Source organism: Fringilla coelebs, assembly GCF_963513975.1.
Source record: "Fringilla coelebs genome assembly, chromosome: 6".
In the NCBI taxonomy this organism is placed as follows: Eukaryota; Metazoa; Chordata; class Aves; order Passeriformes; family Fringillidae; genus Fringilla; species Fringilla coelebs.
Window position 1 is genome coordinate 40,849,238 of NC_140034.1, and position 18,975 is coordinate 40,868,212.

General features: G+C 49.7%; 1 protein-coding gene across 1 annotated transcript in view; it reads left to right on the forward strand.

Annotated features, from left to right (window-relative positions):
* Positions 1-427: 427 nt before the first annotated feature.
* Positions 428-18,975, forward strand: part of ALX4 (ALX homeobox 4) — a gene marked incomplete at both ends in the record, with an annotated part of 38,325 nt that continues 19,777 nt past the window's right edge. Inside the window, one exon of the mRNA XM_084207644.1 lies at positions 428-824. Coding sequence (XP_084063770.1) covers positions 428-824 — 397 coding nt within the window. The remainder of the gene's footprint in view (positions 825-18,975) is intronic.

Here is an 18,975-nt window from a genome sequence, read left to right on the forward strand (position 1 = left end):
CCACACACCCCCATACACATACACACACTCACACACACCCCTTCCTAGGCCCCCTCCCCTCCACTGTCATCATCTACATATTAATTGGGGGAGAGGTCTGTCTCCCTCTCTCTCTCTCTTTTTTTTTTTTTTCCCTATGTGGTGGGGGGGAAAGCACAGAGAAGAGCCTCTTTAGAATGTAGTTTAGAGGGAGACACGAAGGGCGAGCATATGTGAGAGAGGGAGGGAGGGAAAGAAAAAGACCCCTTTTACTGTGCGAGAACTTAAGGGGGTTTGGAGATCTGGTCAGCTTTCACAAACATCTGAATCCTCTTAGAGCTGCCCGGCCCAGCTGTGAGTGTGTGTCTATGCGAGAGGGAGAGAGAAAGAGTGGCTCCTGGTGCCCCTCCAAGCGCATTAAGGACACTCGGGCCTTTTAATTTTAGGAATGAATGCTGATACTTGTGTTTCTTATTGTGATCCGGCTGCCATGGATTCCTACTACAACGCAGCCTCCCAGGACACAGAAGGCTCCTCGCCTTTTAGGGCATTTCAAGCAAGTGACAAGTTCAGCCCTACTTTCCTGGCCAGCAAAGGACAAGGCTTTGGTGACAGCAACACTAAGTGCCGGAGCCGCTACAGCCAGCAGGAATGTCAGTCCCTGGATGGCAGCGTGCAGGCTCCCGGCTCTGCCGGGTCCCCGGCCTCCTTTAACAAATACCCTCCGCAGCAGCAGCCGCCGCACCTCTATATGCAGCGAGGCCCCTGCAAAACCCCCCCGGACAGCAACATCAAGCTGCAAGAGAGCAGCGGCCACAACGGAGCCCTGCCGGTCTCCTGTTACGGTGAGTCCTTGGCGTGTGGCGGGGAAGCACTGGAGGCGAAAGCGGAGAGAGACTCCCGGGCCTGGGAAGGACCTCCCGGGAATGTGGGGGGTGGCTGCCTGGCAGGACAAACCCTACCGGGGTCAAGGAGACCTTGCCCGGCTCCGGCGCGCAGCCCCCTCTCGCCGCAGCGGGGGCCGCCGTGCCCCACGAGTATCTTCATTGCCGGCCGGCTCTGGAGCCCGCGATGCCCGCGGGAAGCCGCCCTTACCCCGTGTCCCGCTTAGCCGCGATCCAAATCGTAGTTTCGGGTTGCGGGCGATGCGCTCCCACAAAGCGTTAGCTCTTGAGCAATGCGGGGAGCTCCGCGGAAACCGGGACAGAAACAGAAAGAGAAAGAGCGGAGCGCCAGGCTGTGCAATGTACTCTCTGCGGGGACCGTATTCCGCAGAAAAAATTTCTGGAAAATTTCGCCGAATTCATCATTTTTGCGGTAACGGCCTCTCCTGTCTCTCACTTTCTCCCCTAATTGCCACTCCCCTAATTGATTTCTGCCCGGCTGCAGATAACCCCCTCGCATCCTCTCCGTGGGTCATTAGCGGCAATTAAGACACTCCCTCGCGCTGGCGCTCGACAGTACAGCCTGGAACGGGGCGCTTCTCATGTCGTTTCCGACCGTGGCTTTCAAAGATTTTTTTCGGGAGGCTTTCGCTGTATCGGGGCAGTTAGGGAAAAGCAAAACAAACAAACAGCTCCCCCTTAAAGCAAATAGAAAAATTCAACAATGAAACAAATAAATCCCCCTGAGTTTTCCTTAGAAGAGAAGGTGGAAATGAAAGCTCTTCCTTTCCCTCCCGGTGATCTCTCTGTGGGCAGAGGGGCTGTCCCCGCCTAGATTCAGAGCGCGTCTCCGCTGACGGGGTCCCATTCTCGATGCGTTAGTCCCAAAGGCAAGGACATCTACAGGACCGTGACTCCAGGGAGGCCCTAAGACGGACAGTGACTACGGACTGGGGGCACAGAGAAGGTGGAAGAGGTCCGGGTCAGGCCAGCAATCCCACTTCTAGGCTTCTGCCGTCATTTGAGCACTCTTTGCTCTGTTTACCTTTTTCCTCCGTCTCTAGACTTAAAAGAGGGTAGAGGCGCTTCACTTCTGTCTCCCAAACCCCGGCTTGCCAGGTCGCCTTCAGGCGCAGTCCCTCGCCCCCGGCTTGCAGCTGAGGTGTCCCCGGATCCTGCTCCACGGCCCTAGTTTCCCCACGCACAAGTGACTGCTCTTTACAGGAAAAGGACATTAAGTCCTCTCCATACAGCCGTGCCCGGGAGCCGCAGGCATCGCCCAGCTACGCTGCGCCCGGACGGGCTCCTGCCTGGACCCGCACGGGTCCTTCCCGCTCCCGGTGGCACAACCATCCTCCCGCGGCTATCTCCTCACCGGGCTGCGAAGCGGCATGAGGGCTCTCTTTGAGGACTGCTTGCACACATTTTCTGACCAGAGCTGACCCTCTCTTTCGCTCCCTCTCCTCCCCTGCCCTTTCGCCGTGGGCGGACAACACCCACCAGCGTCAGGCCCGCTCCGCATTCGCCGAGGCCTTCTGGGGCCAGCCGGGCTCCGCGGGAAAAGACACACGGTGGGACCGGGGATACCTGCGCGGTTGCGGCCCGTGCAGGAGGTAACCGGTCCCCACTCCCTCTGGGAATGGGATCGCAGGTCAGCCCCCGTCCCTTCTCCGCCGCCCGACATCCTCTCTCTGCTAACCGGCTCTCTTGTTTTTGTAGGTTGCAAGGCCCAGGGCGCCGGTATAGCCTGTGATGACACATTACAACCCCCCCGAATCACACGAGTTTATTGCCTTCCTAACACCGCCGGGGTTCCCCTGATTTATTTTCAAGCGAGGCCCGGGGTTCTCCTTCAGTGGGAGCCCCGCGGCGGCGGCGGGTGGCCCGGCCCGGCCCAGACCGCGCTCGTTGTGAGCCCCTTGTGATGTGGCTGGGGACGGTGGGCTGTAATGAGAGACACATGGTTCGGCAAGGATAATTAATAGCAATAGCGATAATAATAGTGCTTAATGGTTGAAGAGAGAGACTCGCTAATAACAGACAGATCGGGGTTTCACGGAGCGACTGCAACATCCACAGGCGCCTCTCCGCCTTTTCCCAAACCGCGAGGCCACCGCGCTGGGCGCAGGAGTTGCGCCCGAGGAACCCCGCTACGGCTGAAGGGACGGGGAAACCTCGCAGTCGGGGTAGATCCCCTCGGCACGAGTGAGCCCGGGGGAACAGGAAGCCGTCCTCGTTCTCTGCAGCGGGCACAGGCGCGGTCGGCAGCGCGCACACGGCGGTCAAGGCAGTGAGGAGCGCTACCCTGAGCGGTTTGCTCTGGAAGCCGGGGACAGGCGACTGTCCCACTGCTTCCCGCCGACACCCCGCCGCAGCTGCGGTGCTGGTACTGCCGTGCGCGTTGTGCAGAGATGAAGGAGCGCGTCAGGGACCGCTGGCTCCCCGCATCCCCTGTTGTCCGGGCCTGAGCAGGATGCTGGAGTGGTGGGACGCCGTGACTGTAAACCCCACAATTTTAAAAACAACAAAATCCCAAAATAAGAGGAAACAAACCCCAACCAAGCAAAACAGAAACCGAGGCCAACCAGCAGGCAGGCTCTCCTGCCAGGCGATACCCAGGCGGCCGGCTCCCCCCACGCCCATCGTTGCGATGGGCCCATCGCCCGGCCCGGTCCCCTCCTGCGGGGTGCTGCTCCCCGCACGGTGGTCCCGTAGCCCTCGCCTCCGCCTTTCCCCCGGTCGCTGTGGAGGTCCGGGAGAGCCCGGAGCCGAGTGGCCGGGCGCTGCGGCGGGGGCCGGGCTGGCGGGGCACGTCGGGCATGGCACACACTCCGCGTGCGGGAGAAACAGGGTGTCCCCTCCTTTTTTTCAGTTGTTTAATTTCATTTTATTTCTTTAATAAACAAGTCTTTTTGAGTTATAAAAAGCCCGAGCCTGCCATCTATTGCTCTCGGCTTCTATTTCTAGATCTAAGACCTTCCACTGCATTGTACGGATAAATATAGGCCAGGGAGAACTGCGGCCTTAAGTACACGGAGGACGCGGACGGCAATCGTCGGAGCGCTTCCAGCCCGGCTTCTGGCAGGGACAGCGGCACCGGGCGGCCCTGGCTCTCGGCCGGGCTCCCCGCGGCCCCCTCGCAGTGGCGGCTGCCAGCCTGTCCCTATGAGGTTCCCGGCACGGCTCCTTCTGTGCCTACCCGGAGCCCGCTGCCCCTGCCCTGCGACGGGCTGGCAGCCTCGCCCTGCTGACCCCGCGTTCCCTGCCTCGAACAGGGGTACGGGTTGTTCTACAAACCGGCAGAGGCGGTGAAAGCCGAATTCTTAAAAAAAAAGTCACAGAATGAGAGAATCTTCAAGGTTGGAAGAGACCTTCCATATCATCTAGTCCTGAGAACAGGTTATATATCTTGGCTTAGGAGGGGAAAAAACTTTCGGATGATTTATGTGCTGTAGTAATCTGACTTGCTATTTCTACTGCGTGGAGCTGAAGTAAGTTACATTTCTCGAAACATATGTATTCATATACCCCTATACTCACAGAAATGTATACGTATATTGCTGTCTAGAAATACCGGCTGGAAATACCGGCTGGAACAAAATCCTTTCGGGAGTGAAGGCGAATGTGATGGGGATGTTTGTTCAAAGGAAGCAGGAGAAAGGAAACGGCTTTCTCTAACAGAGGAAATTCTTTAAGTACCCCATTATGCAAATAACAACCTTTTTTTTAAATTTATTTAGCTAGCAAATAAAAAGCGCGGCCGTAAGTGCGTTGTTATTAGAAGTACAGAAAGCCACTGCTGTAGGAATCGGAGGCTCGCTGCGTGCTTTTAAAATTGACACTTTTAATGGTTTTCTCCTCCTCGTCGTTCCCCGATGTAACGTAAGCTGCAGGCACGGCAGGAACGAGCTCGCTGGCGGTCCCTCTCCGCCTCCCGCGAGAGACCGCTCGCTGCCAGGCGCTCGGGGCTCCCCGCGGCGCCGCGCAGAGCCCCGCCGACGTTCAAGGGCTCTGCGGAGTTCGCCGCTCGCCGCGGAGGGCCCCCTTCCCCCGGCTTCCGCCACAGCCCCACGCCCGGAGAGGAACGGGGGCCGTATGCTCCCTTTGGGACTCACGCAGGGCTCCCCCACCTCGGGCGATGCCGTGTCCGCGCACCGGCGTCCGGGCCGCCCTGCCAAGGATCTCCACTAAAGATCCCCGCTCTGCCAGGAGGGGGATGGCGGCCCCTGCCCCTCGCCCGCCGAGAGGCCGGGGTGCAGAGTACTTGGGGAAGAGTGTCCCGAACTGCCGCGGCCCTTCGGTCCTTCCTCCCCTTCCCTCTCCCAGCGGCTTTGATCTCGGCTCCCGGCGGCTGCCCGGGCTCCTTCGCCGCGGCCGAGAGCGCAGGCGGGGAGGCGGGCGGGGTGCGCGGCCTCCCCCGCACCTCTCTCCGCCCGGGTGGGGAGATGCCGCTGCCCTGATCCCCGCGGGGAGCAACAAGGGAGTATAAAGGGGAGAGGTGAGCGGGAGGTAGGCACGAGTGGGGAAGCGGGGAAGGGGACAAGGGGGGCCGTGATCCAAGCCGGCATCAGGGAGCAGGAACCGGCCAGCGGAGCCAGGAGGGCGGGGAGACGAGGCGAGCTTCAGGGAGCAGGGCGGCAGAGCCGGCCCTTCCCTCCCGCTGATGTGGGACCGGCTGCCCGGCGAGGCTCGGCCGCCGGCTCCCGGCGTGCTGCTGACGCCGCCCTGGCAATAGCCCTCTCTTTTCCACAATAGGGCCACCAGATCTGCCATTCAAGGGTTCCGGCACCCTCCCAGGGAGGGGAGGGAGCTCTCGCCAGGAGTTTGGCTAAGCTTCTGTTTGCACAGACACTCGGAGGTGCGGGATCTCCTCCGCGAAAACCTGCGGGATTTCCTCAGGGAGCCAGACGCGAAGGTAGGGCTCACGTTCCTTACCCCTAGGGCCGCGCAGGAAGGTTTATTCGCGGCTCTTTCCAAAAGGTGTTTTGCGCTTCTCTTGAATTGGACGGTAAAATTGGTAGATCTGGCTGGAGGCTTTTATAGGATTCCTGACCCGAGCTGTTTATAACACTCATGTGTCAAAGGACCGGGAGACTCCCTCCTTCTGTATCCCTGCCGCTCCCTCCTTGCAGGAAGATTTCTTTTCACACTAGAGCTATTTATTTTCGACTTGCCGCTGCTGATTGGAATTAACTCCGTTTTCTCCCTACACTTCAGCAGCGCGTGCCTGTAAACCCAGCAGGACGTTACCAGCAGCAAGAAGGTGCAGAAAGAGAAAGAGTCTTAAAACTTTTACTAGTCTTAATTATTTTGAAAGCAATACAGAGCGAAGCAGACGAGGAAAATACTGATGTAGAGAGAGATTTGGAGGTGCTTATTTGAGTGCGTTTTTTTCCTAAGGGTTTGGTGTAGGAGTCCTATTAACAATATATGCTGATGCCAGATAGCACAAATGAGCTCTGTGTGTGTTATCTGGAGCTGCAGGCTGTTTATTTTGTGCAGCCTTTTGAGTGTACATTCAGTGTGGTTGCATGACTAACTGGCTGGAGTGATTCACTGGCTGCTTTATGGGTGACTGCTCAAAACAAGTTGTGAATCAAAAGAGATTTCTTTGGCTGTGGTTTCTAACCTCCCAAGTTAAATGCACCCACGGTTTAGGCGAGCTAATGTGCAGACTTCAATCCCTCAGATCGTGTGGATTTATTCATTTTCCAAGCCCGGCATTCAAAGCTGTGATGAGTTTCCCTTGTAAGAGGGAGGTGGTGTCTGAGAGGCTCGGAGCCAAGGTCTGCTGCTAAAGGACACCTCCAGAGCTGTCCATTCGGTCACCCTAGTTCCTGGCCCTTTAGCCAATTTTGCTCCCTGGAGCCCTTAAGATGCTTTATTACTTGTTCAGGGCATTTTTGTAGCTTAGCAATCCTCAAGTTAAAAGTGTGAATATGTCTTGGGGCAGTAAGAAGCTTTTATTCTCATTTTACAATTGGAAAAACTGGCACTTGTAATACCTGAGTGGCTTGTGCAAGGTGAAGCTCTGGCCACTCAGTGGCATCAGTGTGACCTTTGCAGGGCCGTGGCTCAGGCAGAAAGAAGCACTCAGCCGGCTTGAGAAGGAGCCACTACTGGAGCCAGAAACTCATGGAGTAGAGGTCCCATGTGTGATTTCCTAGGGGCTTTAACTCAGGTTTCTTGACAGCCATGTCCTTATTCTGTGCAAAAAGCTGTAAACAATCGGTGTGTTCTCATATCCTTGGGTTTTTTAGTATGCAAAATAGGCTCAACCTGCCAATCCACGTTAATGGTCTAATCTTTGAAAAGTAACTCATCAGCACAGGTAACCTTTATTGGCCAACACAAGATATGAGTTATGCTTTTCCGAAAATGCTGAGCAATCCCTGCCCCGAAAGTCCTATGTTTCTGAGGTACTCATCCTACACATCTGAAAAAAAAATCCCATCTCAATTGTTAATCATGTTGGAAAGTACAGGTCTAATATCTTTACGTAGATACATTTTCAAATAGAAAATAGAGATAGTTGTGGATTAGAAGAAGCCTCAGTGGTAATGCAGTTGATATAGGACCCCTGTGACTTGAGAAACATTTACTAACAGATGGATGGGAATATTTCATATTAATAAAATGTCAGAGCAATTTATCATAGTTACATGTGTCTCAGCAGCCTCAACTTGTAAAGGAAAGTTCTTAAGTAAAGGAGGAAAGCTACTTACATATAATAAATAAATGACCTCCACTTTATTTTCTGTATAAATTCAGATGATTCAATGTTATTACACATATTGGTGAATCTCCTTGGCCATATTTTTCATTCACGTTTGTAAATCATCTTCATATTTTGACTGTCACATAAGTAGACACAATGTGAAAGAGCAATTGTGATCACCATGATAATTCTAAGGTCATTTTTTGGTCAAAGAGAGGAATCAGTAAGAAATGGGTAAATGGATGGAGAGAGGAAGAAGAGATGGATGAGGAGAGGCAGGGTAAGAAGAAGAGAAGATATCTTGGATGGGTAATAAGCAGTGACAGACTCAGCATTATTATGGAAGGTGGTCTGCAAAAGATTTTATGAACTATCTAAGTATGAACCCACCAGTATAAAATTCTTTATATCTCCCTTGAGAATATCTGTGATTCAACATTTTGTAGCTGCTGTCTTCAGGTCCCAGCAGGACTTAGTCATGACAAGTTGGTATATCATGAGCTATGGTCTCTCATCTGCACTCATCTGCACTGTTGCGTTATCCAACTCAGTACTAAATGTCTATTTAAGTCTCTTTGTACTTAATTTTTTTTTTTTAAATGAAGATGCAGTTTAAGTGGTATCCTCTTTTCATTTAATCTGCTTATTGGAAACAGATGGTTGAATCAGTATTGTTTCTAAATATATTATTTATTAGCAAGAACTAATAGGTTCATTAGCTGTAAGGCAGTGGGTGAGCTGGTGGTGCAGCCTGAAAGGTAAGCTGGTTTACTCACCAACAGACTGTGTGTTGCATTCTGAGCCTGAGTGCAAACTCTGTGGGACTTAACATAGCTGCCACCTTTATTCAGTGGAAGTCTGAAAACCCTACAAAACCCCAGGGCAGGGAGTCAGCAGCATGAAGGTCCATCAGAAAAGTGCTATCAATGAGGAATGAGGAAACTGAGGAAGAGTGCAAATGCTTTGGGCAGACTGGTGTTGAGGAGAAATAAAATAAATTTGTAAGATCTCGCTATTACTGCTATCTGACTGCTGTTCCCCATCTGGGCTCTAGGTGCAAGCACTGCTGCTTAACAGAAATATCTTGTGTCACATCAGTTCCCCCCTGCAGTGGAAGCAGTCCCCTCGGGACTTTGGATATTGACTGACTACTTCACTTGGGAGCTGTAACATCAGTTTTAGGGTAGGATGCTGTTTCCAAAAAGGGAAATGGGGGACTATATTCATTCTTTTGATGCAAGAGAGATCAGATAACAAAAGTGCTTTTAGGTATCTAATCTATTCAGGAGCAGTGAGAAGTGAAAGAAATTCACACCAGAATTAAATCAAAACAAACCAAAGTTGTACAGTATGCGAAGGGAAAGAGTGCAATATCGAGAATTTTCCCAGAAAGGGTCAAAAACAATCAGAGAACGACTCTGTTCTGGGACAGTGCTCAGAGAGATCTGAAGCCCCGTCTGCAAGACTATGAGTCTGCAAGGTGTTGAGAAATGTGTGTGACACAGGCCAGAAGTTGTTTCACAAAACAAGAGAAACAGGAAAATATTGCTCAGCCCAAAACTTAATACGAGGCCTGTGCCAAGGCAAGGTTTCTGAAAGAAAAGAAAAGCGCTTCAAAAATTATACCACAGGCTCACAGGGGTGCCAGTGTGCTGGGCATGGAGCTGTTTCCAGGCTCTTGGGTCTGCCAGGTGGGGATGGGTCACCTGAGAGACTGGTCCTTTCCAGTGTGTGTGCACAAGCCCACAGCATCAGGTTTTTCCTGCCCCAGAGATGGCACTCAAGAATTACTGAGTATTGTCAGTGGGAACATGTGGAACATGTCCGTTCCCACTGTGTGTCCAGCTGGAAAGGGGAATGGGCAGAGCCCCGCTCTGCAGAGCTTGTTCCCAGACGTGAGCCTGAGGCCAAACAGTGGGGCAGGGTATGCCCTAGAGCCTGGGCCACAGTGCTGCTCTACAGTTTGTGAGGCAGCAACAAGACCTTCTGGAGCACCGCGCGGTTCTTTTCCAGCCTTCTCTGGGATGGTGCGTGCCCAGACCTCTTCCTGGAGTAGAGTCAGGAGCACAGCTGTGGCAAGGACCCATAGCTGAGAGCTGAGAAGCCCTGCACTAGAGACATAACCTGGCTTATCAAGATTTGGTCTGAACCTTCATAAGCAGATTGGAGCCAGATATCACTCTGAGCTAGACAGGACATAGCCAAATGCTAGAAGGCAAGAGGAAGAAGAACCTACCTAAATTGGCAGAGGACCTGCAGACATTTTGTGTTTCTCACATCTCCAGCGAGGACTTCCAAGATAAATAGCCGATGGACCAGACAGTTAGACAGAATGTGCAGAAGGCCAGAAGCACTCCATGAAGCTGTGGGATTTAGGCAGAGCTTACATATTGCATTTCAGCCCTTGAAGAGAAGTTGGAAAGCTGCTACTGGAAGAGGGAAGCTGGTTGCTTTATATAGGTACCAGCTCTTGTGCTAGAGAAATGAGTATTTCCATCCAGACCATACCACTTCAAGCTATTAGAAAAAGGGACTTAGAAGGATAGAAAGCGATTGGGTATTGGCTGCAACATCAAACAAAACTGAGCACAGCCACTCAGTTAACTGTGGCTCTGTTGGCGAGGGGAAATATCCACAGAGAGGGTTGTTATAAATACATGGCTGGTCAGGACAGAGCCTCATAAAAATCTACTGAAAGGCCCAAAGTCAGCTCAGGAAAAATAGGAACCTGTAGCTGCACATACAAAGTTGGGCGATGCTGGTTTTAAGTTAGAGTTGAAGCTATAATAAAGCTTATTTGTGCCTAGGCTTGGATATTAAGCTGGTATCCAGAGAAGCCTGCTGTTCCCTCGTGGCCTTAAATTAGTTTGGTTTTGTGGCTGGTTGTCCTGAAAATCCCCTTTTTCCTTGGCCTGGGTGGTAAAAATTGGAGTTTTTGGTTGAACAACCCTTTTCTTCATTTGTCAGCAGTCCACCTCAGAGGGTGGGCAATGGGAATAGCCAAGTAGCAGGAGAGGGGTTTATCACCTGTGTAATTTACAGGCATCACAGATGCTCCTTCAGGTGTGGAATTTAAAGATGAAATGTTTTATAGGAGATGAGAAAATAAAACAACGTATGACAAGCACTCTTGAGAGCTCATTATCACCAAAACACTCAAAAAAGAGGTTCTGATGTTTTGCTATGATGTCTTGAAGTTGTAAAGTCTTTAGTCAAGCCATGAGAGAACCGTTTATGAGGAAAATGCAGACAGATGATGGCAAATTACTACAAGGAGGCGTGATGCTTTTCGTGCATGTGTTTTATTTCTGAAGTGGGTCCTGAAAGATGGGGAGAAACCCTGCTGCAATTGGTCATGGAAACCAGAGAGAGAGATGATGGGACAGTCCAACATGTAGCCCTCACCCTTTCATGGGTCTGAGGGAAGGCAGGGGCAGAGGAAAGTGTCCTTGCTGGCAAAAAATGCATGCAGCAGACCAGACTGCTGTGATCCAGTAAATTGCTCAGCATAGCCAAGGTGGGAGATGAACTAACACTGAGCATACACATCACTGGGGCTGGGACCTGGTCAGTCCTGAAAGCACCAAGGCTTTCAGCCTGCGGTGTTTTCCTTCAAAAATCATGCTCATGTGAAAGAAAGAGGTTTGGGCAATCTGTTGGTGGTGCCTGCCTCTATGGGCAGGCCCTGAGCTGTCTCTTTGAGCTTCTACACAGATTTTTGGACCTCATCAGCTGTCCTGGTTAGAGAAGAAAGCCAGTAAGAGCTTTTCTGTGTGATACATTAACCAGAGGGTGCTTGTGTCTTACCATTACTAGATAATATCTGGGATGTGCCTTACTAGGCTCATTTTGGTTTCCACAGTGAATATCTGGAGGTGAAAATGGCTTTCTTGTTAGCACAAGTCCATAAAATCCTGTAGCATGGGTCTCCCATCCCATTTGTAGAGCAGCCCTCCCTCAAGAAACCGAGACAGTGGGTACTGCACAGGCAGCCACGCAGACCCTGTGGTACAGCTGGGATGTCCTGGTGTGGGGTGAGCCCTTCAGTAGGAGCCAATGGTGTTTTATAAACAGGCTGTCATGAGCTCCAGGCTGCCAAGCTGAATTGAGCCCAGAGCAAGGTGAGCTGCTGAAGAGAGGCGTAACATGCACCCTGGGCAAACTCAGCCAGGGGCAAAGGGGCAGTGCCTCCCCAATGTCAGGGAAGGGAGCACAGAACTGTCAGCCTGTCTGGCCTTGCAGGACACTGATCCTGCTCCTGGAGGCTCAGCTGAAGGCTTGCCAGGATTACAAAAACTCCACATGCCCCTTGTGAGAAGAGAAAGCTATCCTGACAGTGAAAGGAGAGCAGCCAGGCATTTTCAGGGCTGGAGCAGTTTCCATTGAACACAGCTGGGGGTGCCTGTGGGGTCGGAACAGCACTGACACAAGAGCACGGTCACCAAAGAATAGTTCTGCCAGTGCCTCGTTCAAAGACTTTTTTTTTTGTGCAGATACCTCCCTCAGCAGGGCAGGAAGAAAAAACTGAGACTACATCCTTTTTTACCTCCTTCTTCCACAGTGTGCAGGAATGAAAACTCTCCTGTTTCATCCATAGATGTAAGTTTGCAAGAGCAGAGTTCATGGAACTAAGAGGGAGTGTTCCTCAAAAAGGCTCCTGGTGTCAAACAAGGTGCGATTAAAAAACCAAACCCTTGCTTGGCAGCCTTGTCTGCTTTTTGACTCTTTTCAGATGAGCAAGGCAAAAGCCCTCTGGCCATGGTGGGAAAGTTTGGAATTTAAAGGTGAAATGTTTTATAGGAGATGGGAAAATAAGAAAACATACGACAAGCACTCTTGAGAGCTCATTATCACCAAAACACTCAGAAAAGAGGTTCTGATGTTTTGCTATGATGTCTTGAAGTTGTAAAGTCTTTAGTCAAGCCATTAGAGAGCCAGTTTTGAGGAAAACGCAGACAGATGATGGCAAATTAGTACAAGGAGGTGTGATGCTTTTCTTGCATGTGTTGTATTTCTGAAGTGGGTCCCCAAAGATGGGGAGAAGCCATACAGAGCAGTGTCCCCTGGGGACCTCACTGCAATTCATTGTTGTTGATGTTGTTGGGCCTTTGCCTGAGACAGAATCTGCCAGACAATATTTGTTGGTAGCTATGGATTTCTTTAGAAAATGACCTGAAGTTTACCCAAAAAGGAACCAAGAGGCTATGATAGCAACCAAGCTTCTAGGGGCTGAATTTTTCACCATATTTGGGGACCAAGGCACAAAGAGCATGCAACAAGGCAGAGGCTTTGATGCCGAAGTATTTCGACAGGTTTTTCAGATGCTAGTAAAGGCAATAGGAGGTGTCCAGCATCCTAAAGATAGTAGGGAGGAGAAGCTTGGCTGGTGCTGAGAGAAGGCATTGAGCCAATTGTGTGCCACCTGGCCTGGCATGCCTCCATTTACACTCCCTCCTCCCCCTGTGCTGCTCCTCAAGGCTTGGGTACCTGTCCCGTGTCAGCATCTGAGACTTTAATATGTTTTGCACAGCACCAAAACCCCATGAGTGAGCAACTGAATCACAACCCAGACACTTCAAAAGAGAGTGACAAAAGGACCAGGACTGATCCAGCCCTTTGTCTATTCTGTTGGGTTTTAATGACTTTCAGTGTAAAGGGAAAGTGCTGTGTGACCCCAGTTCTCATTTTCAGACATTAGCCAGGAAACATAGCACAGTCCTTGTGGGAAATTCCTAAATCTGGACTATGTGAGTCTGGTCTATCTGGAGTCTGCAAAAATCAAGTGGAACAGCCTAGGTTTTTCTAGAGAAAATATGATGCAAATATTGCCTCGGGCAATGTGAATGTTCTCTGATGTATGCTTTTGTGTGTTAATCTGGCTGATTGCACCTCCCACAGAGATGGAGATATTAGGAGCCAGAGGCAGACAAACCATGGTCTGTAGCACTGACCACATAAATGCATTAACACGTAAGAGGCCAGTGGGTCCTGGCCAAGGAGAAGTTATGAGGGTAACTGAGTGGGTCCTGAAAGCCAAGAATACAGCCAAGGGTGTTGAGTCTGGTAGAAATTAGTTCCCCACTGGGGAAAAACAGGGAATGGCCTCATTTAGCCCACAGATTTCACTAAAACCAAGAACTTTGCTGAGAACTCCTCCTCAGGATTTCAAAAGAAAAGGGAGCAGCAGTTGAAAGCCTGTGGTGGCATCTCAGTGGGAGCAAAGTCAATCCAAGCTCTGTGAAAATGTCCCAGTAGGAAAATGTGATATGAGTGTGTAAATAGCTATACTGGTCTCTCTGGCATTTCCTCTCTGTGTGCCTGGCATGAGGTAAGTCCATGGGTCTCGGTTCTTCTGGAAGGAGGCTGAGCAGGGCATGTCTTCTTTGCAGGTATGCCTGACAGTGGTGAGCAAAGCAGTTCCCTTTTTTCCAGTCCTGTGCCAGAAGTACAAGCACAGTGGTGTGAGCATGGGCACTGAGGACTGCCCAAAGCACATCCCAGAGCACGCCTGGCCCAGGTGGCAGGGGAAAGCAGGGGAGCATGACAGTGATAGCAGTGTAGCACCATGGCTGGGGTTGCCCGCTCCTCACCCTATTGTGTCCTGCCCAAAGGGATGTCAGACCACCCCTGTTCCAGGCAGGCAGTCCTGCTCCACAGCCTTCAGGTCTCCTGGGGAAAAACCATTAAACAAAAAGAGGGTACACAGGCTTCCAGGCTCTCCCTGCCTGGTAATAATCTATGAAGCTTCCTACTTCCTATGAAGCATCCAAACACCACAGTCCATCAGTTGACATCCATCAGATGAAGTAACCTTTCATTTTCTGTTTGTCAGATCACATTCTTGACAAAGTTGAAAACTCATGTCATGTAGTCCACAGTGCACTACAGTTAGAAGCAAATTGGACTGTATTGCAGTTTATAAGCCTCAGCTTCATAAGATTTAGGAGATTTCAGTGGGAAGAAAAATGTGGTTTAAGCCAAGTCAGGAAGTTGCATCTTTGCTTTGGAAAACAGAGGACATAAGCAGCAAATACTCAGAGGGTCCCTGATGCCAGGCAACTCTCTCGTTACCAGCAGGCACAGCCCAGGGCTGTGCTCCCTTCTTTGGGATGGAGACTTTCCTCTAGCACTAAAACCTTGGCTCTAAAACCCTGGCTTCTTGGAAGCTACATACCCATAACTGTGTCGGCTGAAGGGGTTTTGGAGTTTGGAGTCCTATTATTTACATCTGACTGTATATTTTCTCCTGAGAGCCCTATAAACCAAATGAATTGCAGAAGAAATCGCACATTCCCACACAGGCATGTTTGCTCCTCATGAATCCAAGAAACCCTGACCCAAATGTACTGTGAGATAGTAAATCTGAGAAGGCAGTGTGTGGGAAGCCTAGCCTGAGATGAGAAGGAAGGAGAAAGTAACTTGCTGCAGCCCACAGCATCTTTCTTTGCAAGCACTCTGAGCCCATCAGCTGGAGAAGCTTTGGGGAGACAGAGGCCAGCTGGTGCCTAGTGGCCCCACTAATTCCAGGAGCCCTCAGACACTGGAAACTGAAGTTTTTATGTGTTCTTCCTAAATTTCAACCTTTCCAAACCCTTGCAGACAGGCTTGTTTCTGAAGAGGAAAGGAAGGCAGCTGGTGAAAAGGGGTCTTGCTCTCATCTAGGAAACCAAAAGAGCACGTACCTTTCCAATCAGTGCTTTCCAGGTGTATTGATTCCAGCCCATGTTTTCTGATTGTGTATTTTATTCTCCTCTCTGGGTCATCCTGTCTGCAGTCACTCTTTCTATCTGCTTTTAAGGCCTCCTGCTGCTTCCCACCTTGCTAGAAAAGGCAGCTTTTAAGCGCTGAAGCTCTGCTTGTGGCACTGGCATCATGATGTCTCTGGGCAGAGACTTTCTGAGTTGTGGTCCATGTCAGCACACAGCTACCTTTATGGAGATGAGGTATCTCCCAAAATAAGAGCTCCCCTAAGGAAGTATTTTGGGAGATAGGGAGCAGGAGGGGTGAACACCCCGTGTGTTTTATTTGCAAATTGTGAGCAAGGTATGAGTTTTTGAGGTCTGTCTTGGACAAGGATTGTTGTTGGGATGATGTTTGTGAGTAATCTTTGGTCAGCAGACTGTGTGTCGGGGGGATGATGAACTGGTGCTAGGAGCAGGCAGCTGAAAAGGCATCTGGGGTGGTGAGTGGAAGGTTGGACATGGTGGACACAAAGGATGAGTCCTTGTTCCCTGACTGGATGAGCACCACTGGCAGAAGCAGGTTTCTGGGACAAAGATCCCTTTTCACAAGTTCCTAAAGATGATTTCTGTAAATGTTTGCTAATGTTTACTTCACATTTGTAGTCACTCATGTCAATATGATCCTGTTCTGGAATGTTAACTGGAAGCAAACACAAAAGTGGGCATGAACTCAGCTGTCTAATTTAGGCTGATTTTCATGGTCATTATCTTTCATGTAATCATCCAGTTTGGTTGAGAACTAGTGGTGCTCCAGGAGTTCCTCTCCTTCCAAAAGTCATGATCTTTTTGTTTTCTGTTAGGAAAATGTGTTACCAGAGTCACTATTGTTTGTGTCTACTGCCTGACACTTCATGCCACAATCCTGCATCCAGTTTCTTCTAACTTAATCAAAATTTAACAATCTTGCCTAAAAGCTCCCACAGCAGTTGTTTGCCTCTGGCTGTTTTTATAATACATTTTTTTAAAGTTCTTCTGAATCAATTAAGCCATTTCCAAGAATGTAACTAAAACTAAGCACATTTTTGTTTTCTCCATGTCAGGAAAAACAAAAATCTGATTATGACTTTTTTCATAAGTTCTGTTATACTGCGCTGTGGAACAAGATCATCAGATTTACAGTGGAGCTGGGCTTTGGGTAGGAAATATGCTTTGTGCCTTTCCTCTGAAAGATTATCCAACAGCTAGCCATAAGGACTTGTGGTTTGAACTGTCTCAGTAGTGACACCTTTGATTTTCACACCTAAAGACACTGCAGATTTCTCATGTTTTAGGAGTGTTTTCAACCAGGTCTGAACTTACTGCAGTGGCCATTTACCCCAGTAGTTGGTCCAGCCTTGCTTGGACCCGGGCAATGAAGGGGCGCAAAGCCTGGGATAAGGATAAGGAATTTTGATGTGGCAGAAACTTGTTCTGAAGGAGTGTGCTGGATTGAATAGGGGTTTAGATCTACTAGGCCAAGATGCAAAGGTATTGCAGGATTCAGGGCATCTGAGAGGCACAGACCTTCACCTCCAGGCTGCAAAAACATTAGACAGCGCTTTTTTAAAACTCAGGCTTAGATAGAGTGTGTGTTGTGTACCTGGTGGCTGCGTGTCACTTTGCCATCCACACAACACAAGAAATAGCAGGGGCTTGCTGTGACTTGGGCATCTCTGTGGGACCCTCTGGCAGAGTGTGGTGGCTGCTGTGGGGAGCCCAGATGATATTGCTGAACAGGGTGTGGATGCCATGCAGTAAATAACCATCACCTTCCAACACGGGATGATGATGAGAAAACAGAGAAGTGCTCACCATAGAGAGGGGTCCAGTGTCTGTGATCCAAAGACACAGAAAGCAAGAAGTATTTAGCTGGAGAGTATGTGCAGGATGGGCAGTCACTGTGGGAATGTGGCTCACCAGGCACAGTCTGGGAAAAGAACTGACACTAAGAGATGGAGTAGAAAGTAAAGGTCAAATGCTCTTGGCTCATGCAAAACTACTTCTGGGTTTTTTTGGTTGTTTTGTTGGTTTTTTTTAATATCATTTTTCCCCCCTGGTGACAATTATATGTGTTGCAAGGTGAAGTAGTTCTCAAGTGAAATGAAATCCCTTTCTCTGACCTCAGAGTGCATAGCTCTCTGAATTACTTGACAAGCACAGTTTACCCTTTGAGCAATTCATGACTCCCCTTTCACAAGTAAGAGCACACTTTTGTGGATGTTTTCCTTGCTCAGTACTACTTAATGGATTTTTTTTCCTTAATAACTGTCATTTGACCTGCATCTTGGGTTCAATCCCCATATGGGCCATTCACGTCAGACTTGGACTCAATGATCCTTTTGAGTCCCTTCTAACTCAGAATAATCTGTGAGTCTGTGAATGTGGCTATTCTCAGCTCAAAATTAAAAATGTAAGTTGCTGATTGTGAATTCTATTTGTTGTTCATTTATTAGAGGAATCTTAGGCACATCCATTCCATTTCCTCTTAGTGCCTCATTATCAATAAACCTTTGCCTCACTGCTTCTGTAAATCATTTTCATCCCTTTCCTTTGGGAACCATGTGTTTGGGCTCTTGCACAAGTATCTCATGAGAGTAATTGGTCAAGTAATGGACTATCAATTTTACTCCTTGATGAATTGGCAAAACTTCATTAAAGGGGGATTATTGAACAACACATAAGTATTTTTTTGGATGAGGAAAGCATTGCACCTAAACCATGGCGCAAGCAGGGTTTCCCAGTATTTTACCAAGCACAGTGGCTTGTGTCAGCTATTAGAATCATTCAAAAGACTTAGATTATCTTGACTCCATAGTAAACATAGACCTTCTCTCTTCAGGGTTATGAAGGATGTGGAGCTAAAGCCCCAGAGAAGCCCTAAGCTGGTACATATGTTTCAGAGCTGATGACAAATGAGGGAGAGTTTCAAACACTCTTTCCCTACTCCTCACAGCCCCAGCAGAAAACCTGTGAGGCGTAAGAGAGTAGCACTCACAACTAATGGTGGTCTCCCATTAGAGGCTGCAGCGGTGTTGGCAGCTCATGGCGAACACCAGTGGTGGACACAGACCCAGAGCCAGACTGAGGCAGGGGAGAACTGTTTGCTGCAGAGGCTGGAGGGAACCTACAGAGGCCAAGGGTTTATTAAACTTCAGTTTGACTGGAGCTGAAATATGTGCCTCTAGTGCAGGGCAGCAGAGGTTCATGGAATACTTTCTGCAGACATTTTATGACAGTCTTTGGGGATACATATAAGAAGACTGGGACATTCTGAGTAATTAAAAAAAATATTTGTTTAGACTGTGTCAGGGTCAACTGGAGTTTCCAAGCAAGCCGGTCTGAGAAGGATTTTTCTGTCTTTGCCCTTTCTCCTCAGCTATGGTATAGACACACTGCAGTTCATGGCCAGGCCATGAGTGCAGCCATGTCTCCTCAATACCTCAAAACAACTCTCAAGCTCAGAGAGACCTTGACGTCATTGTGAACCCCCTGCACTGCATGTGGGCTCATGGAGACCAGGGATGAGAGTGCCCAGTACCAGGCATTGCTGCTGCCACCTTCAGATCATGTCAGGAGTCATTGGGGCTTTCCCACCCCAATTGGCATTAGGATCTCCTCTGCAGGAAACCCCTGTGGGGCTGCAGCAGAGTTGCCACCTCATGATGAGGGTGTA